A 25,244-nucleotide genomic window follows, 5' to 3' on the forward strand; every position below is an offset into this window, starting at 1 on the left:
AAGATAATGTGAGTGTATTCAATGCTATGGCATGTACACAGCATCATGTATAGTGTTGGTAGCCTAGAAGATGCCCAGTGAAGCTTCACAGCCTCTCCCAGTCCCCTAGAACTGGCTAACTTTTGGTGAGATCAGTGGCTGTTTTTGTTTGATATCTTTCTATTCCTAGGATTTTCTTCCCTTTTTATTGGAGAAAAATATGATTGAAGAGTGATTACCTTTCTCTTGTTCTGTACAGAGATGTGATCTTTGTCAGTGTTAGAAGACAGCTACTTAGAACTGTTGCTTTGAAGAGCTCTGTGCTGTTGCTTGGAAATGGCTTGTGTTTGTCCTGGAAAAACAACCTTGGCTGAATTCAAGGGACTCAGCTACTCTTTTCCTAACTTCCTCAAGACTTCTGATGAATGAATGGAAAGTAAGACATTTGAGAGGGATATAGGGACACCCAGCTCCTTCAGGCAAAAGTTTCCATTGTGCATGACTCTTGTATGTGTGTTTGTATGTGGCATATGCATGTGTACGCATGCACATGCAGAGGTCAGAGGACAATGTCAGGTGTCCCCTACTGCTCTCCGTCTTATTCCCTTGAGACAAGGTGTCCCATTGAAGCTGAGCTCACTGGTTTTTGTTTGTTTGTTTGTTTGTTTTCATTTTTGGCCACAAAAGCCTCAATGACACCCGTTTCCATTTCTACCCCTATCCCCAACATTTGACAGTCACATGTGGAATGCCCAGGTTTTTACATGAACACTGGGAATCCAAACTCAGGGGTGCTTTTATCTACTGAATCTTAATTTTATTCATCATTAAAGTTTTATCCCCATCACTGGTAAGAAATAAAGTTACTTCTTTACAATGGCATTTAAAGCTTTTTATAACTGGAACCTTATTTTCCTTGAAAAGTCTTATCTTTTTTTCCTTGGAGTATACATGTCTATCCTGTGACCTTCCTGATTTCTCCACCAAATCCTATTCATCCCTGAAGAACCTTGTCTGTGAAGTTTTCCAGTACCACAGAGCAAGATTCTCATGCTACCTTTCTGGGTCTTTCAATATCACAGTCCTTTTCACATTTTATTTTCATTTCTCTGGCTTCACTAGATTGAAAAAAAAAAAGTGACAGAAAAGTGGTTCTCAATTGTGGGTCGTGACCCACTTCGCAAACCTCTATCTCCAAACAATATTTATATTACAATTCATAACAACAGCAAAATTATAGTTATGAAGTAGCAATGAAAATAATTTTATGGTTGGGGAATCACCACAACATGAGGAACTGTGTTGAAGGGTCATAACACTGGGAAGGTTGAGAATTATTGTCATAGAGACTGAGACTTGGACACTAAGGTCTTGCTTGACTAGATTAAAGACTGTGGAATAAGTTCATGAAGAACAAAATGATAGACAGTGGTGGCAGGCTTTTAATGTGCCTTTAATCCCAGCACTCAGGAGGCAGAGGTAGGTGGATCTCTGAGTTCAAGGTCAGCCTGGTCTACCGAGCAAGTTTTAGGACAAGCAAAACAAAGCAAAAATAGAACAAAACAAAAGGTAATTTATATTTGTTTAACTGCTACATTTGGGCTGGAGAGATGGCTCAATGGTTAAGAGCATGTACAGCTCTTCAAGAGGACCCGAGTTTAGTGCCCAGCACCTATATAGTGGCTCACAACCATCTGCATCTCCAGTTCCAGGGGCTGCAAAGCCCATGTCTAGCTTCTGTGGGTGCCTATACAGATGTGGTACCCATATGTACATTCAAGAAAAACATTCATACATACAAAATAAAAATTAATAAAGCTTTAAAAAATTAATGCTACAGATAAGGAACTGTACTAGAAACATTCTAGAATATAATTTATATAATCTTATAAGCCACTCAACAATTGAGTCAGGATTAACATATTTGCAGGTTAGTAAGTGAGTTTCAGGGTAGAATGACTCGTTTAGACTGATTCAGGCTGAGCTTACAACTGCATCCTCTGTTATGTCCAGAAACCAGGCTCTCAGCACCAACCCAGAAGCTCCAGAGAAGGCAAATGATACAACTGAAGATATAGGCTGTCATTAGTGATCACCACGAACTTGAGAAAGATAAGGAAAGGTAAGGAAAAGAAGCTAGGAGACTATGCAGTAATTCAGCTGTAAGGTGATACGGGCAAGGTAGGAGTAATAAATAAGAATCAGTAAAATGTGATGGGCATTGCTCAGGAGGTGCCACACAGGGGAGCAATGTAAATGAAAGCAGATTCGTAGATACTATCTATACAGCCCAGGACATGCTTGCTTGTGGTTGTGGCTGAATCAGTTGGCTGGTGGCTCTGAGACCTGTCCATTAAGAATCAGGCACAGTCCTGAGACAGGATTTCCTCAACAATATAGTGGCTTTGGTTTTGCCACTGGAACTATGACACGGAAGCCTGTTGAACAAGAAACAAAAAGATTCAGGTCTTACAGAAGTCATGTGTGGTTAACATCTCTTTGCAATACGATACAGTGTGTGGCCACAGTATCTCCACCCATAATCATTAAAAAGAAACCTGTTGGTTTCTTTACCAGATAAATCCATCAAGTGTATCAGGGATATTGGCAATTGTATAGACAAACAGAATCCCAGTTCCATAAACCACTGATATGGGGGGCTATTAGCAAACTCTGATGGCCAGATATCACAATGCACATAAAATAGGGTGGTAATATTTCATGTATGTGTATCTAAAAGTGCTGTGTGTAGATTTGCTTGGACTTCCATTCATATGGTCTCCATAACTCCCGTTTCACTGAGCATCTGGAAGGGAAATATCTTTCCACAGGATGTAATCCTAGAAACTAGGTCAGCTGGGGAATCACTTTGGAATTTGAAACCAAGATGGGGGGCAGGTGGGGTCTATAGGGATTTCTGTCATATATGCAATGTGGGGATCTAGAATGCTTTCCTTCTCTTCTGCTGTGTAAGTTTGTCAAGCCACATGTCCATTCATCTGTTTCTCATTAGTTTTGTTTTGTTCTAATTTAAATATTTAAATACACACACACACACACACACACACACACACACACACACACACACACTAAGCAATTTTAATGAAGAAAAATTCTGTTTTCTCTTCAAGTTTCTTTGGTGATGAGATTCACAGAAAGTTCCGAATTAAAAAGATATACAAGTTAGAGTCCTTACTAGAATTTAAAACCAAATGCAGTTCTGATTGTCCCTTTGTGTCACTCTTTCCCTTCAAGTATGTTCCCTCATTCTTTTGATCCTCCTTGTGAAACCACATAGGAAAAATTCAGCCTTGAAACAGTAATAGTAATCAGGGTTGGGGGTTCTTTTCAACAAGAAAAGATAATCAACCAGAAAACTCTTGCTGACGTTATCCAAACAGATATTCTGGTTTAGAAAGTGTTGGGATGGACCCTTACTCTAGTCTCACCCATTGAAAAGCTGTCTGGACAAAGTGTGCACTGCTTTTCTAAACCATATTGACTTTCAGCTTTAAACAGTGTTTATGAATGATCTGGGTTAGTTCAGAAGGTATAGCATTCTCCAAAGCACTAGCTCTTCCAGCAGCCTGATTTTCAAAGTGAAATGACACAGAAGGAAATATTTCATTGCACATTCTGAACTGACTTTCAGGTAAAGTGCAATCTATTGGCTTTCCATATAGAACATATTTCTTCATGGTTGTTCCCATAGAGTCTATCACTTGATCTTCAAGGATTTGTATCTCTTTTATTTATCATAAAAGAAGTCCCAACAAAATCTGACCCTGAGTAGACAACTAAAATGCATGTCACATAATAGACACTTTTTCTATGGCAACACATCATATAACATTCAGAGCACATACACATATATATGTAGAAAATTCACTTGACTAGCTCTGTTCGACTTTGTTTATCCCTGAAGTCATCTATTTCCCATTTTGCCTCAGAGTTGGAAGACAATAGCGAGCCAATAGAGGCTAGAGAAGGTAATTTTTACATAAAAAGATCAAGCCTCGCAATGTCTTTCAGAGTATGATACTGGAACTCTTCGGTAGTCCAGAACATTTATTGGCCTCATTCCTGATTTGGCTCTCCCTTATTGGGCATACCACCAGTGACAGAGGATATATTACTTTACAAATTAGCATATGCAGCAAGATCATTAATTATTAGTGGTAATATTTTTGTCCACACTCCCATAGTCTCTTAGCAGGTTGATTCCAGTAGATCATGAATCTTACCAGGTGGTCTTGCTAGTTCTTCTTTTCTCATAAATAACATCACTGATAGATCCTTCACACTGCAGCACATGATCTTCTAAAATGGTAGAAGATTTATGGGATCTAAAGAGAAACCAGAGCACAAATCATATTTTAACAATGAGAGAAAGCCAAGTTCAAATCCCCTAAGGTATATTTGACTACACATAAACTCCTAATGGGTGGGGTGTCAAAGCCCAAGGGCCTTCTACCCTGCCAGTCCCTTTCTCAAGCACTCTCTTCTGATCATATGGCTCTTCTTGTCCTTCTGGTGTGCTGTGCTATTTCTGTAGCACAACCTTTGTCCAAGCTCCCTCTGGTTGAAAGGCTCTTCCCCTGGGTCGCTGTTGCATGCTCTCCCATTCTTTTATGGCCACATTCAAGTAAGATGAGTCCCCTCCCCCACTGAGTCACTAACAAACCCTTCAACTACTTCATCCTTCTCTACAGATCACAAATGGTGTCCCATCTGATGACACTTGGGATCTCCCAAACTCACCCTTTCTTCCTCAGGTCTGACTCACCAGCATAGAAAGTTCTACTACTAATGTATGGTGGACCTTAAGATTTTGCTTCCTTCGCTCATCATTAAGAACTTCTAAGGCTCGGGGATTAAAAGGTCCTTTTAAATCAGGGCATGGAGATACTAATAAGGACCAGAAGAACCCTTTGGTTGTTTAGGTTGGCTTTAAGGACAAGTAAATTCTAATTGTGTAGAGGAGGAGGGGCTGAGCACAGACGGTGCTAAAGAGAATAAGATATGGCTCTTGAAGACGTGCAGCATAAAGACATGGGTTGTTCTGAGAATAGAAATGCTGAAGTCAAGTTTATCTTCCTTTACATCTTTGGCTTCATCTGGCCCTAGGTGAGGACTGGATTGAGCTGCCACAACCCCTTTAAAAAAAAAAGCTTAGGTCTGACCATTTACTCACTGCTAGAAATCACCTCATTTATGAACTTAAATAGTAAACTTAACTCATTTAAAAAGACCTAACCATGATGACCAGGATGGCTCGAACCTGTATCCCAGCACTTGTATGGCTGAAGCAGTAGTCTTACCTTGAGTTTGGGTCAGCTGGGATTCCAGGAAGAGATTCTGTTTCTAAATCAATAAATAGACCGAAGGTTCATGATCTGGTCTGCAGATAGACAGGGCATCACAGTTTGCTGGTGTGTAAGACTTCCCAGATTCTAGCCACATAATCCCACCAATGTCCAGGTGGAGTGCAGCCCAAGTCAGTCCAACCCCAGTACCCTGAGCTTGGTTAAATACACTGTACTTTTTTTTTTTCACTTCCAAATACGTCTGTATTCAATTCAGGAAGTTGACCTAGAACGATTTCTGGTGGTTTTCCCACTTTGGATTGCATGACATCAGTTGAGCTTCAACATTCTTGGAGACTCAAGAAGTCATGGTGAGCAGCAGGTAGAAAAGGAGCAGTGGTGGCTGCGAATGTCCACCTAGGACAGGCTTGGGGACAGTCTGTGCAGAGGAGAGGCTGGACGCTCCTCACAGTGCCCCATCTGCATGGTAAGGGAATTTTTTTTTAAAGATTTATTTATTATGTATACAATGTTCTGTCTGCATGTGTGCCTGAAGGCCAGAAGAGGGCGCCAGATCTCATTACAGATGGTTGTGAGCCACCATGTGGTTGCTGGGAATTGAACTCAGGACCTCTGGAAGAACAGTTGGTGCTCTTAATCTCTGAGCCATCTCTCCGGAATTTTTTTTTTCCAAGACAGGGTTTCTCTGTGTAGCCTTCCTTGGTTGTCCTGGCATGAGTGGATGTTTTTAGTTCTAATGAATAAACATTACACAGAACTTGGGAGGGTGATAATATTTTGAGGGTAATCTTGTGCCATTTCTGGAATATTTTTCAGGAGGATAGTGTGGTTTATTCCTCTAGTTCTATACCCCCAACAATCTCTAGAATGTTATTTCAGCGTTATAAAACTAGAGAGCACATCCCTAACATTTGAAAATTATAATGACCAATATAGGGTATTTTTGATTTTATTTTGGCTGAGTTAGGATGACCAAAAGTTCCAGGCCAGTCTGTGCAACATAGTGAGACATTATCTAAAAATAAAAAGAGAAATGATAGCTGAAAATATAGCTCAATGATACAGCTCTTGTCTAGTATGTATAAACCCCTACGTTCTATCCCTAATACTGCTAGCTTCATAGGAAACACTGATTACCACTACAATAATTTTCTCTTTTGTTTGAATATACATTTGTTAAGACTTAGTCAAGGAATAGACTGGATGTTTGTTTGTTCATTTGTTTGTAGAGTCTCTCTATGTTACCCATGCTGGCCTTGAATCTCTGGACACAAAGAATCCTACTTCTTAGCCTGCCAAGTATCTAGGGCTACAAGCATACATCACTGCCAAGTTATTAATTTTTGTAGAAGACAGTTATTATCATTTGAATGTCCTTCATAGTTGTGTATTTGAACATTTTTTTTTCTTCTGGTTGGTGGTACTGTTGGGAGAGGTTTTGTAACCTTTAGGAGGTGCTGCCTTGGTGGAGGAGGAGTATGTCCCTGGGAGCTGGCATTGAGGATGTATAGCCCCGTCCTGCTTCTTGTGTGCTAATGGGACCAGGTAACCTCCTGTTCCTGCTAGCATCCTTCTCTTCCATGATGCACTACATTCTTCTGGAACTCTAAGATAGAATAAGTTCTTTAAGCTGCTTTCAGTCATAGTATTTTTTTTATCACAGCAACAGAAAAGTAACTAAGACACCAGTACAAGTAACAATAGAAACAACAACAACAAAACCTTCCTAATGCAAACATGAGATTATTACTAGTAATATCAAGTGAATTGGTCTATTCTGGTGATAAACTGGTCACTTACAACAACTATATTAGAAGCAATTCTTAACACTGGCTATCTATTAATAGTAACTTAGTGCTTTATCAACAACTAATTAAACACACCTATTTTAACTGGTTGCCATGGTAGTAAATGGAGATACACAGAAATATTTACACCTATCAAATTTATTCTTAGCTCTTGAAACATAATTCATTTTAGGTACTAAGCCATTATTATGCAGTGCTATAAGGTGTTTGGAATGATATATCTGTGTTAGTAATGAAAAGATGTACAAATATGCACAGATACATTTGTGACTGAATATTTATAATAATAATATTCGTGTTTGTTAATCATAAAAATTTCCTTAGTGAATCTGATAGTTAAAAATGAAAATGTTATTCATTATCATTACTCTTCTGGTAGATCATCTATTGTGTTGGCTCTGGACATTCATCCACCCTGAGAAGGTAGTTGTCAGGATGGAAGAGACCTCAGCATTTTAGCAGGAGGTTGGTTAATATCTAACCAGTGAACAGAGGAATTGTGGGAGGAGGTCAGGGAGAAATGCCAGTTGCACTCTGATGAGTCTAACACAGTTGATATGGCCTTGTACTCCAGGTGTCCTTATTGGAGATCTTTTAGTCCACTTTGCTGGGACACGACTTCAGTTACATATGTATTTAACACTCTTCAGACTGGTCACTTCATTAAAGAAATCCCACAAAAATCAATCCAGCAGAGTAGGTAATAGAAGTCCCTGAAATTCGTCATGTTAATATATATATATATATATATATATATATATATATATATATATATATATATATATTTGTGTGTGTATTTAATATTACTCTTTCATGACGTGATTTTTTTCCCAAAATGTAGTATAATAAACATTATAATACTGTTAACTGTTTTTAGCATAACTGACCCATTTACCTTTGGATAACAGAATTCTTTTGAAGCATATAACATCATTGCTATTTTCACTTGATTGTGTAAAGTTTTGACTAATTATTTATTAAGAGTAGTAGTATTTCTACCGTATTTGAAATCTTTCATTTCAGCAGTTACACAATAAAAAGGGCTATTTTTTTTCTACTTCCTGAAATGTGTTGACACATGTTCTGCTTGCCCTGACCTTGACAATTCTTTCATTAGGCAGGGAACATGGAGGATGTATTGGAGAATGTGTTCCAGGTGTGTATTGCTTTTGTTGACTGTCTATTAGCCAGAACCAGTAATGGAGCCCCACCTGGATACCGTCATGCTGGGAAATACAGTCTTCTTTTGTGCCTAGGAGGAAACTAACTTGGTTTGGCAAACACACCATTGTTTCAGCCTTGCTTCTCTTTACTGATGAGTCCATTTTCAACAAGATCAAGAAAAGGGGCCTGCAAGGAAAATTGTTTATCTATCTACATTTTTTAATACCTCAAATCAGAGTGTCCCCTGAAGGCTATGGCAGTTGCCAAGCTAAGTTCTTTCTGACTGAAATGGTTGAGAAATAAAGGCATGGCATGTGATAGAAACAAAGGAGATACAGGAGCAGAGGATAATGCTGAAGAGGGATATGATGGACTATTCTGGAGTATGGAGATCATTGGAGGATTACTTTTTGGATCTGGGGATAGTCTTAAACATTGGCTCCATAGTGATTCCTGGGTGCTTACTTTCTATCTTACTAAGTTTGAACTACTTTACCATCTACTCGATTTCTCCCACCATTGAATTTAAGATTAAACTCTTTCTAAGATGCAACCTTAAAAGCTAGAAAAAGAAAAGCAAATAAAATCCAAAGTAAATATGGAAACACTTGAGCTTGAAATCAATAAAATAAGAAACAGAAAAAAGAATATAGTAAAATCAAGGAGGGATTGGAGAGTTAGCTCAGTAGTTAAAAGCCCTTGCTCCTCTTCCAGGGAACCTGAGTTCAAATCACAGCACCCACATCTAATGGCTCATGACTAACTGTAACTTCAGCTCCAAGGGAACCCAGTACCCTTTGTGAGCCTTTAATAGCCTTTGTGAGCACCTACGTACATGTGATACATGCATACATAGGCACATATGCGTACACATATGAATAAAGATAAATCTTTGAGAATATATAAAAAAGAAAAACCAAGGAAATAAAATATTGACTCTTTGAAAGATCAGTAAACTTGATGAGCCTCTGGCCAAACTGATGAAAAACTAGATAAAGACACAAATACTCAGTATCAATATCACAAGTCATGAAGACATTAAAATAGTAACTGGGAAATACCATGAAATACTTTATCTCAATAATGTAGACAGTATAGATGGAATGAGTAACTCAAGAAGATATAATATATGTGTGAATATAGTTATGACAAGTCTATCAAAAATGGCTATTTTTAAGAGGCTTTTTGTACTGGTCCAATACTTAATTTTGTACACTATGCAACGAGTAATTTGGTGAATTAGCTGATTTTCAAGTTCTAAATCAATTTATATTAATATGATGAATTCCATTCTTTCATGACATAGTATTAATTTGTTTGGCAGCTATTACAAAACACAGATTAAGTGGCCTAAGTAATTAAATTTATTTGTTTATAATCTGGATGCTAAATGTTTGTTTGTTTGGTTTTTTGTTTTTTGGGGTTTTTTGTTTTGTTTTGTTTTGTTTTTGGTTTTTTGAGACAGGGTTTCTCTGTGTAACTTTGTGCCTTTCCTGGAACTCACTTGGAACGAGTTTAGGCTGGCCTTAAACTCTCAGAGATCCGCCTGGCTCTGCCTCCTGAGTGCTGGGATTAAAGGCACATGCCACCACCACCTGGCTGTTTGTTTTTTTTTTTTTTTTTTTTTCAGGTAAATAAATGATGTGTATTTTTGTGGTGGGCCAGAGTTGTGGATGGTGAAAATATTCACTCATAGAAGTCACCCAATAGCCCACACCCCTTTGCAGTCAGTCCTCTGCCTCATAATGTAAATCTCACTAACGTTGAGTATTGTCTGGTGCACTGAGTATCATCCCAATGGCCATGCTTGTTTTCACTTTCCTGCCAAACATCCCAGAGCCTTGTGTAGTCAGTCCTCTCCCTCAATGAAGCCATGTTTATTTATTAAATACACTCAAGGGATCAGGGCCCTGGCTGCCCTAGAGAACTGTCTACTGCGATCCAGTGAACTAGGGTTGTTTATGCAAAAGAGGAATCAAAATACAACAGTTCTAATTGGTCAGTGTTTGGTTCTGGGTAGGGCCTAGGTTCCTATGACAACCAGCTTTGTAGCAGGGGTAGTGCTTAATTTTGACTCATTGAGTGTTATGAAGGCCCCCTGAGGAGGTTGATCAAGCATGCTATGTCCACAGTGATCCTTATATTTATTTCACCCGCCCCACACTTTCTGCCTTTTGAAGAGCTCCATTTAGTATGGATTTTTTTGGTAGTGGGGTAACAGTTCAGAATTAATTTCTTCCTTCCTTCCTTCCTTTTTTTTCGAGACAGGGTCTCACAATTTAGCCCTGGCTAGCCTGGAACTCACTATGTAGACCACACTGGCCTCAGACTCACACAGGTAGGCTTATGTCTATCTCCCAGGTGCTGGGATCAAAGGCATGAATTACTACACCCATCAAATTAATGATACCTTTTAATTGAGAGTTCTTTAAATCCTAGAATGGTGGAATTTGTAAATCAGGAAAGCCCATGTTTCCCATTCATAGAAAAGGAAATGAAAGCCTAAGAAAGGACAAATGAAACTGTTTCTCCATTCACACAGCACTTCTGACATTTTACTATGTGGAATTCTCCCTTACCAAGTTAGTCTTCAATTATTTGGGGAAACCAAATATGTGGCCTACAATCTGATCTCAGTAGTACCCACCTGCAATTAGCAACATGTCTCATAAATTAGAATCCTTAGTACCTTAAGACTGTTCCACATCAACTGCTAATAGCAGGTCCCACGCCGGAACCTCTTCTGCTGCCCATCCAGCCATGAATCAGTTCTGATTTATTTCCTAGAATGTCTGGGAACTCAGTAAGGCACCGTGGTGAAGGATGCATCCCAGGAAGAGCCAAAGATGCACCGGTGTGGAGATGTGGAGATGGGTGCTGTGGGGTACTCGAGCTTTTCACACCCTCACAATACACAGTATGTTCAAACTTCAGACTCATCAAATCTCTGCCTCCTGTTTTTAAGAATGATTTTGAAAAAGAAAAGAAAGATTTATTTTTATGTGTATGGATGTTTTACCTGCATGGATATCTATTCGAATGGGCTTGGAGGCCAAAAGAAGGTATTTGATCCCCTGGAACTGGATGCAGATGGTTGTGAGCTGCCATGTGGGTACTGGGAATTGAACCTAGGTCTTCTGGGAGTGCAGCAAGCACTCTTAACTGCTAAGTCATTGCCCCCCCCCCCCCCCGCTTCCTTTTTTATAATTAAAAAAAATTTAGTTGTGTATGCCTCCCTGTCTCCCTCCCTCCCTCTCTCCCTTCCCCCTCTCTGTCTCTCTGTCTGTCTCCCTGTCTTTCTCTGTGTGTGTTGCCTTGGAAGTTAGAGAGCTTTCAGGAGTTGGTTCTCACTTTGTACCACATTGGTCACCTGATCTATCTTGCTTGTCCCGATTTTAAGAGTTTTTCCTGAGACCAATCCCTCCTACTTTCTCCCTTCCCTCCAGGTTAGTGGGTGGTTTGGGCTGAAGGTTCCAGCCCTTTAACCCAAGGAGATCGTTTTGAGGACCATCCTCAACCAGAAGTTGTCTTAATTAACCCACCTTAATGTTCCTCATCAGCATGAGCTTACGTGGATTAAAGGGGTCCTTTATGAGTATCATGGCACCCCTTCACTCAGAAATTCCCCCAGGTTTGAAGAGCCTTCCGCCATGAGCCAGGACAAAGGCCACATGTATCTATGATGGTTGGATAGAAGTGAGCTGGGACCTCTGCTCCCTGCTGCCACAGCCTTCACTGTGTCCTCTTGTCATTCACTACAGAGCAGTTGCATCGCTGTGCTGTGCCGTCTCCTTGGAAACATCCCAAGGAAATTTTATAATTTGAATACACGCTGGAATAGGTAATTTCCATCGTTCATTTCTACCTTGGGGAAAATGTTAAAGTAAAATATTTATTTTAGTAAAAATATGTTTTTCTATGGAATCCCCCTTGCATACCAATGTTACTTTTGAAACCATGGCTTTTCATTTGTCGAATAGTTCTGGAAAAGTAGTCCGTGGCTGAAGGGAAACAGGGACTTTTTTTTTTTCTCAAATGTTTTCAGGAATTGTTTGATGGTGAAACATTTTCTAGTAGAGTGGGAGGATACAAGTAAAAGAAGAAAAAGGTAACTGTAATTGTGCGCCTGTACTGATGTTTGTGTTTTGTTTTTGAGGTTGCTACACAGTACAGAGAGGCTGCAGCTTACTATGAGTCCTCATCCGAATGGATCTCAGCTGAATTGCTGCTCAAAAGCCTAAAAGCTTAACAAGCCTAGTTCCTGGTCCTCACGCCTTAAATACTTCCTGCCATCACTTCCTGGGTTTAAAGTTGTGAGTCACCATGCCTGGCGGTTTCCAGTGTGGCCTTGAACTCACAGAGATCCGCTTGGATGTCTGCCTCCCAAGTGATAGGATTAAAGGTGTGTGTGCCACCATTTTCTGGCCTCTATGTCTGTCTAATGGCTGTTCTGTTCTCTGGCCCCAGATAAGTTTATTAGGATGCACAATTTATATTGGGGGATACAATATCACCACACTTAGTAGTGTATGCCTGTAGTCCCAGTTACTAGAGAGGCTGAGGCAGGAAGATCACTTGTGTCCATCAATTAGCCTGGATAATGGTGATACTCTATTTAACAATAACAACAAAGTTAAGTAATGCAAAAATACGTTGAATACACAAAGTCGACCAAACACTTAATAACTCAGTATAGTGCAGGTGTCGTTTATCATCTTGTTTCTTTATTTGCTTTGAGACATTCTCCTATAGCTCTGGATGACCTTGAACTCCTGATCCTCCTATCTCCATCTCCAAGTGCTGGGATCACAGGCCATCCTGAATGTGTGGCTTCTGGGGAGATAGCCTGTATTGCCAGGGTATTTATTGCAGCACATATGATAATCAAGGAAAGGGCTTTTTGTTTCACTTTGAAGTATAGTTTCCACCACGTTTGTATTGTTGTTGTATCATCATCACCAAGTTAAAGAATAGCAAGTGAGTAAGATGGAGACTGTAGTGTACTGAAGAGCTTTACAGTCTGGGACAATAGACAACAGCGTCTTCTTATGCAACCTTAGGACCAAACATTCACATGTCATTTATTCGTTGCCTTTCTCTGGGCCTGCACTCTGTGAGGCTAAGCATCTAATAGACTGAACTGATGGAAATGGACCTGGCCTGCTCTGTCTAAATAGCAGAGCCATTACATACCTGTGGCTATAGCACGTGGGAAATGTGCTTTAGAGACAGAGAAACTGAATTTTTAAACTTAGTATTCTTTTAATTCATTGAAAATGACCACATGTAGCTATTGAATTGGACATCACAGGTGAGTTGAGTAGGAGAAATGAATGCCCAGTAGTCACAATGTGGGTGTGATAGATTGGGCCAAATGTAGATGTATGGTTATTTTTCCCCCAGTGACATATGGTTGCTGAGAACCAGTCTTTCAGAACCATCATCTTTAAACATGTGACCACACTTTGAACACTTTTTAATGGACTCTTGTTCCCACTCTGACTTACGCCAGGACTACCTCCTACTTGGATTGCTTCAATAGCTTACTAATTCACTTCCCAGCTTCCAGTGCATCCCACAGGGGGATCCTAGGGGGTGGGGGTGGGGGTGGGGAAACAGGATGATACTGTTCCTGTGCATGAAATCTTCCAGGGGGAAATTCAAAGCCTAGACCCGTACAACAGACCCCTGCTGACATACCTACTCCCTCTGTCTTGCTTAGCCCTAGGCATGCTGATAGATTTGCTGTGCTGAGCACACACCAGGGAAGACCCTAGGAGTTTTGCATTTAGTTATTCACATGTTTGCATAGTTTTCATACCTCACCTGCTTTAGGTCCTTATTCAAATTTCACCTGCTCAGTGAAATCTTCCCTGAAAATTCCTTGCACTTGCCTACTCACTATCCTAGACCCAAACTCCTTATCTGTTTTATGTGTTAAGTTTTCTCCCAAAAGCAGTGTTATGTAGCATCCCATATACTTACCTTGTGTATTTTCTGCTTCCTCAAGCACCTTAGGCTGGAAGCTCCTTGAGGGAAGAGATATTTTGTGTACTACTATAGTCAGCTAAGTGTACCTAGTGCATAATAAATGTTCAATAAATATCACATGATTAAAGGTTAAAGAATAGCGGTCCATAAAAACGATAATAAAAATAATGGAGGCTAGATGTGTTTGCACACCTGTTTTTGTTTATGTGTTTGCATATCTTACACTCACCATGTGAAGCAAGAGAATCACAAGTTTGAGATAACCTGAGTATGTAGCAAGACCATGCCTTAAACAACGTGTATATATTATTACTGTTTTTCTTACCACACTTGGCCTAAATTACTTAGGTCACAGGGAAAGGTCGAGTTGAGTATGCTTGCCACTTCAGACCACCCACTGATCTTACCTTTTTAAATTCCAGAAGTCAGGCAATGTCTCCTCCCCTCTCACTCTTTCCCATTTCTTCCATTCACCTGAGCACACTAACCACATTTTTGGGCTTTGTTTCTTACTTCTTATTCCTCTCATCCACCCAGCATTCACTCCACATTCAGCATATTTGTGGTGAATTTTGCTCAGACAGTATCCTCTCAGTATCATTTTGGGCTTTTGAAATTCAAGCACGCCACACTTTGAGGTAACGTTGAATCGTTCTTCCTTGGGTAATGAAAAGCTTCATGCTGACAACTACTCGTTGAAGCACCATTCTGGGCGGGTACAGGATCAGGAGGTAGAGAGAGGACAGCAGTCATCACTCTCCCTGTGAACTGTGTGTATGCAGTTGGTGTGTGCTTCATCAAGTTTTCCATCTGCGAACTGACGCATGTGCCGAAGGCCTTCTGATTGTGGAGGCCAATATTGTATGTGATCAGCAACCAACGCCTCTTTCTTTAAATGCATCTTCTAAGAGTCTTGGGTTGTTAAGTAATCCAAAATGAATAAACAAATAAAATAAAGAACACTGAACCATAGACTGCAATGAGCAAACATTTAAATGTCTCACATTTTTAACACAAAATAATTCACACTTATGAAATATCAAAACTTGTAACAGAGAAAAATAAAATAAGCCAACGAGTTATACCTAAATCCGGGGTTCGTATGTAGCATGCAACCTTTTACATTTGTTTTTTTGCTATGCATTCCTTTCTGTACCTAAATCAGCCAGTTAGCTATCTCGGCTTTCACTGGGTTAAGGAACTTGCTTTGTAACTCTAGGAGAAAAAAAGTATTTCTGGACTTGGCCATTCATGAGCGAAGTATTCAGACTTACGTGGTTTAAGAGTGTTTTGTCTGGTCCTAGAGTAACACCTCCCAGCTCTAATCTGAATACATCACTTGATTCCAATTTTATATATTTTTCTTTTGAGGTTAAATTTATATACAGAGCAGTGAACAGCTCTTAAGTATAAAATTCAATGTTTTGATTAATATGACATCACCCAAGTAGAATATTTGCATACTCCTAGACAGTTCCCCTCATTCCTCATTAAAACAGAGCATTATCATTAATCACTGCATATGAAAACTGAAATCCTGCGAAAGAAACTTGATAGTTTTTCCAACATCTGACATCATAAGTATACACATTATTCTAAATAATTGATATGAAGGTAGAATTCCCCTAAAAGTCAAATAAATGACAATAATGTTGGTGTAGGTAATAGGATTCTTTTGGGGATGATAAAATATTCTAAAATTAATTGTGGTGACGTTTGCACTTTTCTGCTAATAAACTAAACATCACTGAATTGTGAGTTTTAAGTGGGTCAGTTTTGTGGCATATAAATTAAGTCTCAATGGAGCTATTAAAAAATTGTTCTGAAATGGAAATCAAGAGTATGCAGCCAGCTGGGCTCAGGAACACACCTTTATTCATAGCACTTGAGAGGCAGAGGCAGGTGAAGTTTTAAGAGTTCGAGGCCTGGTCTACATAGTGAGTTTCAGGCTAGCCAGAACAACACAGTGAGAACCTATCTCAAAAAAAAAAAAAAAAAAAAAAAAAAAGTCTCAAAAATATATGTAGCCAAAACATGTGGGAAAACGTATTATTGAAATATTTTTAGTAAGTTCATTAATAGAAGTAGTTGATAAAAATATTATGTAATTTTTCTTGATTTAGTAGCCTTGTGGAATTGTCAAATTTTGGAAATTTGTATTGATTTTCTTTTTTTTTTCACTTTAAATAATTACTTACTTCTGTAGCAAGATTATATATTGCAGAGTTTGGGCTTTTCAGACTGTTAGAAATAGTAAGGGTTAGATAATAACGTATTGATACCTAACAGAATTCCACCCTTTCCTTTTCTCTCTTTGATTTCCAATACTGTATGCCTTCCTTGCAATTGGTTTCCTCTTTCCTTCCATACCACACATACCACTGCTCATGGTCCAAGTTAACGGAAGTATACTGTATTGATTAATCATATACTAATCCACACTTTTGGGGGTCGCTGCTGCATGCTTTGGAGGTCACTGCTGCTTAGATGGTTCTTCCTCTTTTAGGGTGATATATGAGAATGCCGCGGATTGGAACCCCAGCATTCTTTGTATTAAGTAAATAATCTATCACTGAGAACACCCTAGCTAGCCCTCCTTCCTGTGTTTACAGAGGTGAATTCTTAGGCATTGAATGGTAACCCTTTGAACTGGGTTCCTGGATTCTCTAGGTCCCTCAATTAATAAGCTTATAGAAGTCAGGGTCCACCTCTCAGCCTATATGAAGTCCTGTCTGAACTTATGGATTGTGGGCTATTTTTCCAGGTAAAAGCCACGACAAGTTCAGTGGCCACACCTCAGGGTAGCAACTGCATTTTGTGCCGGGAACTCGTGATTCTTATCAACACAAATGCCAGGCTGGGAGAATCAAGGGGGCAGAAACTTAGAACATGGACACAGGGACTATATCTGTGAGGCTTTTCTATGCAAGGGAAGGGAATATCCACAGATGGGAAATAGTCCATTAACTGGGGTGCTTCACACCCCCATAAACCTGCCCTTACTACTGGTCTGGCAGGGGGAACCGGGACAGCAGCTGACTTTCAGAAGCTGGAATGGATTTATTTCCCGGTATACTTTCTCGTTTTGGTTCCTTTGGTGGGTACCATAGTTGACTATGATAGCCAGAGATGGGTCAATCAGGGAAAGTAGGTGATTCACACACTTTCACATATATATATGTGAAAATCATATATATATATATATATATATATATATATATATATATATATATATATATATATATGTTGGTTTTTCGAGACAGGGTTTCCCTGTGTAGCTTTGTTCCTTTCCTGGAACTCACTCTGTAGACCATGCTGGCCTCGAACTCAGAGATCTGCCTGCCTCTGCCTCCCGAGTGCTGGGATTAAAGGTGTGCGCCACCACCACCCGGCCACTTTCTTCAGTATTAAAAGAGCAGCTGAACTTAAAGATGGCCCACACTGATCTGGTGGGGTGGATTTATGGGCCACCAGGAAATCTGACCCCTACCTCCTTCTTAAACTTGGTCATGTTAGTCACTTCCGTCTCTTTTATTCACTGGTTATGTGAATAAGACAATAGAGCTGCAGGAGAATTACAGGACCACCATACAAGTGTACAGGTGCCATTCTGCCTTTAGGTGCATGAATAGACTAGACCTTCTTTAGACTGGACATGCTATTCCTGCCTCCTGGACGTCTAGGTTTGACAGTTGTGTTAACAGAGAACCAGGAATAAGAATCAGCACAAAACTCCTACATATATTCGTAACTCATAGACGGGAAACTGAAGTCCTGAAAGGGGGTGGACTCAAGGTCTTCTTCCTCTCTCATTCCCAGTGGAGGGAGCTTTTCCAGCTCCTGTTTCTGCTGCAAGGATCAAATGGGGCAGAGGCAAGGGGCAGGGCAGAAGTGCCTCCTGGACTGGGCACTTGTGACTGGAACTCAGTGAAGTGCGATTTCACTGTGGGACCGTCCCAATGGCAAGCTTGCAATGGGAACCAGAGAGCCTGCTGTATCGGGGTGAGACCGGTTTCCTGGAGAAATGGGCCTTTACAGTTGGTCCCAGGGACTAGAGTCTCTGGATGGGGCAGGTGGCCCCGAGCACCCTCCCAGGCCAATGACTGAATGAGGACTCTGCTCCCCCCCCAACCCCCGGGGGGCGCCCTCAGAGACCGACCAGCGAGCGCCCCAACCGCGCGGCGACCCCGCCGAGCCTCGCGGGCGCGCGCACTGGGGCCCAGGTGGGACGGCCTGCGCGCGGCTCGCCCCTCCCGGCGCGGCGCTCTGGGGCAGAGGAAACGCTCGCGAGCGAGCGCGCCCCTCACTTTTTTCCTCCAGGCTGGGGAAAAGTGTTGCGGAAGGAGACAAAGCAACAGGCAGCCGGCCGAGGGCTGCAGGACGCCGCCGCCGCTGCCGCTCCACTCCGCCAGCGAGCGTCGGCCGGCCGCCTCCGCCTCCTCGTCCTCCGCGCGCGCGGGGCGCCGCCCCCGCCGGCCGCCTTCGCCTTGACGTTGCTGGGGGCCGGACCCGGGTGCCCGCCGCCGCCTCGGGCTCCGCCAGCTACCGCCGCCGGGGTGCGCGCGGCCGCCGCCGGCCGTCCCGGGGCGCGCAACAAAGAGCCGCCCCGCACTCGCGCACCCGCCCGGCCCGCCCGCTCGCCCGCCGCCCGGGGTCGCCCGCAGCCCCGCGGTGGTCGGTCCCCCCCCGCCAGCCCCGAGCCCCGCGCGGGCGATGGAAGATGGAAGGAAGAAACGCTGCTGCGGTGAGCTCGCCATCCGACCCGGGCTAGGGAGAGGGTGTGTGGAGTCTTGACACGGTGGCCGTACCTGACCCGGGCTTTTCTTTTGGACTTGCCGTTTGCTCTGCCCCATCGGGATCTCTGGGCCACTTCACTTGGTGGCTCTGATAACTGTTTTTCTTTTTCCGCCGTTTTCTTTCTTTGTGTGTGTTGGGGGGACCCCAAGAGGGCCAACTTTTTGTTGTTAAGGTTTCGTGTTTTTAATTCACCCCTCTTCTGCCTCGTAAACCTCATCTGGGGAGAGGAAACCTGAAAGCTGCTTCTTGCCTACTGGTCTAAAGAAGGAGGCATTAAAGAGGACCCGAGGTGCCCATGTTAGCCTGCCAAGTCAGCTCTCAGATTGATTATCATGTTTCTCTGTCAGAAAGAGAAAAGAAAACCCTCGCACGGAGAAAGCAAACAGGCAGGGGGAGATTATTCCGTGGAACATTTCCACTAGCTTTTAAAGACATTTAAGTGATTCTGTTTTACATGCATTTAACTTTCGACATACATGTCCTGGCAACTGATGCAATGAAAAAAAAAAATTGTTAAAAAAAAAAAAAGGCTAACACAGGTTACGAGGCTGAGTTTACCATGCTGTCAGTTCCCTCAGTAATAAGTGTTAACTTTAGCTACTGCTCTGGGTGTAGAACGATGTTAACCACCACCAGGCAGGAGATATAATGGACATTAGGATTGCATTTTCCAGACTCTGGCCCTCGAGATAGTGGGATCCAGGATTTCCGCTCCAGAGATTTTCTTGAGTGGGTCCAGGTGCGGGTATAGGGAGGAGGGAGATCTGGAAAATCACTTTAAGTGGGATTTTGGCAATCCATAGTGCAATTCATTATCTGCAATTGAGTATGTACAAAGGATGTTGCCAAGCCCAATGGCTGGTGAGTAGGACAGAATTTGTGCTCTCTAGGAGCCAGCTTTCTGTTAGGAGAGACTGAGTAGGTTCTGTGCAGCTTCCCGAGAAAGCAGAGTTCTGTCTTACAGATTTGGAAGTCCCAGAAGCAGCTCTGGCCCTTAAAGGCGTGGGGTTGGTTGGCTTTTGTCTAGGTGTAGGGGAGAGGATGTTCCCTACTGAGAGAGAGCAAATACTCTCTACCCTCTCACAATAAATGCTTTTGCAGCCTTGCTTAGAGTATTTACAAATTCCCTGTAGAAGTTCTGGAGTGATTTGTCAGGCATTATTCACAAACTAAGTCACCAGGGTTATGATGGGTTAATCTAGGTCTTGGTGAAGAGGTGCTGAGGTGAAATTGTGCGCATCAAGATGTGCATGCACGTTGGCCTCAGCACTGCCTTCTTTGAGGATTATGGGGATAATGTCATTTGGCAATTTTGAAAAGATGGTATTTTGGGGTTTGGGTTGGATTAAAAGATGAGTAATACATGCTGATCATTCTCGTTTTGTCTGCAATACATTCAGACTTGATTGGGCTTTAGGCTGACAGAAGAGGAAAATGTAACCAAAGCCTGTGCTTTAGTATGTGGAATCTGGTTATAGAAGGTTGTGGGGGGCGGGTCTAGTCTAACCTGAACCTCGTTTGCTGCAGGTGTTCTCCACCATGTTCTTCCAGGACCGTGAATGGCTTTCTTCCTGGGTTTTTTACTTTTACTTTTATTTTTTTTTAATAATGTTAACATTCACCCCAGAGGCTGATGTATGCTATGCTCCTGCTTAGCTGTTTCCCTACACACCCCTGAGTTCTTTTGAGTTAAACCAACCTTGATTTATTTTAGGGGAGTGAGTACCAATGAAATTCTCTAGATTTCATGGTAGGGTGCTGATGAATTTCGCACAGGATGCTGATGGCATTCTCCAGAGCATTAGTTCATGTCTTGACAATCTGCTTGTATCTGTGAAAATGTATGTATATTCAGAAATGGAATGGTGCTGTTTTCCTGAGTACCAGTCTGTCTTTCTGAGTTATCTTCCAAAGCTCCATTTGTAGTGACGGTTTGAGTTTACGATGGAGAAAAGGATAATTTGAAGCATTCAGTTGACAAATTATTCTCAAATCCGAATTACCATGCCTTGTTGGGAAATAAGGTGTCACTCATAACATTAATAATGAGCCTTTGCTTAGGCTATCTTATTTATACAAAAATAGCACACGTCCTTGCAATACTTGTTTGCCCTACCAAAAGAACGATTTTTTTTCCTATGCCCAGAAGGTCAACAAACTGGAATCCAGTTGGTGTTGCCAAATGGACAAGGACCTTGTTGGAACTCCAGGGCATGGGGGTGGTAGATAATTCTCTTTTGGCAACACCTGTGATATAAGGAAGCCCCCCCAGCTCTTCTATCCTCCCATGGCAGAGTCAGACTGTGAACAGGGCTGCCTTTCTTTCTTTTTTTTTTTTCCTTTTTCTCTTACTTAATTGTGACAAACAATGATCTTGTTTGAAATATTCTTTTATGATCCTAAATCAGTAGATACATCAAATGTCCTTGCTTATGAGCTGTCTTAAGTGGTTATTTTTGGAGTTAGAGATCTGGAGTGAGTGGAGGCATCTCATTTCTACCTGAGGCTGGGACACTTTCCTTTTTATATGTTGTATTTTTGTGCACTGTGAGTTTGTGTATATGCATATATTGTATTTACGTGTGCTGTGAGTTTGTGTATATGCATATATGGTATTTACATGTGCTGTGAGTTTGTGTATATGCCTATATTGTATGTACGTGTGCTGTGAGTTTGTGTATATGCCTATATTGTATGTACATGTGCTGTGAGTTTGTGTATATGCCTATATTGTATTTACGTGTGCTGTGAGTTTGTGTATATGCCTATATTGCATTTACGTGTGCTGTGAGTTTGTGTATATGCATATATTGTATTTACGTGTGCTGTGAGTTTGTGTATATGCCTATATTGTATTTACGTGTGCTGTGAGTTTGTGTATATGCATGCATGTATATACACATGCATGCAGGGCCAGAGGATATCAGGTGCTGTTCCTTAGGCGCGATCCACTTCTGATACAGTCTCTCACTGGTTGGGAGCTTGCTGATTTATTCTAGGTGGGCTGCTGAGTGGGGTTCCTGTCTCTGCTTCCCCAGTGCTGGGACTGCGTGTGTGCCCCTGCATCTGGCTTTAGAACGTGGGCTTTAGCGTGCAAATTCAAGCCCTTGTGTTTGCAAAACACTGATTTTCATGCAGGGCGCCTGAGAAGCAGACGTGCCTTTACGTTTCATTTCAGGCCCCTACCTTCTAGAAAATGCCTTCTTTACAGTGAAGTGCTAAGGTCACAGCTAACACTTTCTGAGTTCTGCCGTGGTGGACCATCTCCTGTCCCTGTGATAGCCACGAAGTCACTCCTGTCATCACCGCCAACTTGGAAGGCCTGGGAAATTTAGTTGCTCAGCATCCCACAGCTAATAAAGTTGCAGAGCAAATATTCAAACTCAAGTAGTCTAATTTGCTTAATCCCCCTTTCCTGAGTCCTCAGAGTTAGCACTGTGTGCTGTGGAAACTGAGGTTTGGGATCTAAAAGGTGATGGACGACGAATTCATCAGCAGCCGTCATTGGATGGATTTACTGGCTTGAACGGCAGCACTACTGTTACTTGGCTCAAGAGATAAAAGTTGTATAATTTCTTGTCCAGAGCACATTAAAGAGTTCCCTGTAGTCATAAATCATTGAAATAAAAAAAAAGCGCAGATTAACAATTTAAAGTTGAATGCAAGCCCCACATATTTAAATTTCTAATTATAACACCTCAGAGAAGTATCTGGATGTTTCTGCCACAGTGGTGTTAACGTAGAGATGACTGCTTTTCCTTATTATTTCTTCCCAGGAGCTGGAGCTCAGAGCTTGTTGAGAATGCATCTGAAACAATAAGAGGGGCTGGGGAACCAGCAGAGGGCATTCCTAAGATCAGGCCACAGCTGCTCCCTGCTTGTCTGGCCTTCTGTTCTGGGACCTTTGCTAAGAAACAGGGAATTGTAGAAATGAAGCAGCTTGGCTCTTCCTGAGGCTGTTGGTCAGTGCACATGGGGAAGAAAACAGGTTAAAAAGCAGCTGTAGCTTCCTTTTGCTTGGCCTTCAGGAGCAAATGGGGTTGCTTTTCTGTAACTAAAATTCTACTAGCTTTTTCAGAATTTGGGGTTTTGAAAACTTTGATTTTCCAAGAAGCTGCTGGGGAAGGTAGAGTGGTTCACAGGACACTGAGGAATGGGGTTCTCCGTCACAGTGAGTGGCACAGATGCTTGCTGTCTTTGTGATTATACTACATTCTAGCAAATTTACAGTGGAAAACACCATGAAATTGGAGGCAGGCTGTATGATCTTCCGGGGCATCTCCTGTGACTTCCCCTTTGTGTGTGGGAGAACTTGCAGCAGTACATGCTTGAAGAGCAAAGCTGCTTCCCTGGGTCTGGAGCTTTGTGCATGAATGCCACAGTTAGGGCAGCTGCTTTGGTTTTACAGATAGATTTCTGGTGGCTCCAAAGGGTCCATGACCTATTTGCCCGGTCTGCTGACACCCATTTCCTCTCATAAAATATCCATAAGAAAACAAAACAGACAAACAAAAAAAGCATCATTGCTTTCTGGCCATTAATATCTTATTAGTAAGTTAGGGCAGAAATTAAGGACCATACTTTTCATTCATTCATTCATTCATTCATTTATTCACGGAGTCTCCAGACAGGTTTGCCTACTGACCTAAGCTGACCTAAGACCATCCAGAGTCCTCAAGTCATTCTTCAGAGAGTCAAACTCCACAACTGGTAAATACTGACATTGCTGTTCCGAAGAATCCAGCTCCTATAACTGATGGACTCAGTCAAGCTCTTCATCAGCATTCCCTAGGAGAACTTTCTGTTCTCTTCAGAATGTCCTATATCTATCTCCCTTGTCCAGTAGCCAGAATTTGCATGTGGCTAGTGAGTATTTCATATGGCTGGTCTCAAGAACTGAATTTAAAACTAAATGAATTTATTTAGATATTCAGTGAATTTATACAGTCTTAGGTAGCTAATGACTGTTCTGCTACACAGCCAGGCATTCAAGCAAAAGTACTTTAAGGGATGCCCTCGTCTGACCTGAGCTGACACATCCCTCTTGAACCTCTGGCTGCTCTTGTGTGTTTACTGACTGGACTGTGATAAATTGAGGATTGTTCTTATTTATTTCGTCATGGCTGATAGGTACAGATGTGGGGAAAGTATATGGGAGGTATGAGATTTTAATGAAAGTGAATTTAAATTAATTTAAAATGAGAGGAAAAAATGGAATTGCCGTAGGAGCTATTAAGGGGAAAACAGGAACATATTTTGTAACTAGTATCATATAAATGGGAAAAGTTTTGAGTCTAGTCTGGCTGAGAGTTGTCTATTGGTTTAGCTTTATGGAAGAATGAGTGACATTGTTTTGAGAGCTCACAGAAATGATGGTAACATTGCAGTTGGCTTCTTTCTTTTCTGTAAGGTGAGTCTCATACTCTCACTTCAAGTTCTTATGAATCTGTATAGCATAGTCATGATGATCCAGTTGGACAGTGGTGGATATTGAAACAGTGAAGGTCTTTCTTGAAAAGCATACATCACTGTCTTGGAAAACCAGTAGATACTCAAAGAACATGAAGACAACAGGAAAATGCCTGGATGACACACATATTAACAAGAAAGGTGTGTTGGGCTTTATTCCTATAGAGAAGTGAATATATTCCTCTATATTCAGGCTGGCTTTGATATTCTCTCTTTTAAATGCTGGAATTACAGGTGTGAGCCACCCTTCATATGGTTTTGATTTGCATTTCTCTAATGTCTGATAATATTACGTTTCTTATGTATGTTGGCTACCTGTACATCTTTGGAGAAATAATTGTTCAGATAGATTCTGGATTCCTATCTCCTATGTGATATGTGCTTTGCAAGCATCTTCTACCACTCTCTGAATTGTCTTTTTATTTTCATTTCTTGTCCTTTGCAATAAATGTTCTTTATCTTAAGCAAAGATTTATTATGCTTATATATTTGCTGAAATGAGTAGACAAATTAAGCAAAGTGATTGTGTAACTAATATTTTTACACTTCTTTCTGGTAGAAAAAGGGCAGAGGCACCTGGAGGCAGAGGCAGGTGTTCTATGTGAGTTGGAACTGCAGCCTGGTCTGCATAGAAGAGTTCATGCCAGTCAGGGCTATGGAATGAGATCTTGTCTCCAAAGGGAAAAAAAAGAAAGAAAGAAAACAAAGA

General features: G+C 41.4%; 1 protein-coding gene across 4 annotated transcripts in view; it reads left to right on the plus strand.

Moving 5' to 3' along the window:
* Psd3 (pleckstrin and Sec7 domain containing 3) overlaps positions 1–25,244 on the plus strand; it is a 539,468-nt gene that overhangs the window by 133,523 nt on the left and 380,701 nt on the right. Inside the window, exon 1 of one of the 4 annotated variants that reach the window (XM_042262561.2) lies at positions 18,862–19,013. The exons of the other annotated variants lie outside the window; for them this stretch is intronic. Within the exon in view, the coding sequence (XP_042118495.1) occupies positions 18,990–19,013 (24 nt within the window). The 5' untranslated portion in view covers positions 18,862–18,989. Of the gene's footprint in view, positions 1–18,861; positions 19,014–25,244 lie in introns of those variants that run through there. 4 annotated transcript variants of the gene reach the window in all.

The sequence above is a fragment of the Peromyscus maniculatus genome, chromosome 17 (genome assembly GCF_049852395.1).
Source record: "Peromyscus maniculatus bairdii isolate BWxNUB_F1_BW_parent chromosome 17, HU_Pman_BW_mat_3.1, whole genome shotgun sequence".
NCBI classification, from domain to species: Eukaryota; Metazoa; Chordata; class Mammalia; order Rodentia; family Cricetidae; genus Peromyscus; species Peromyscus maniculatus.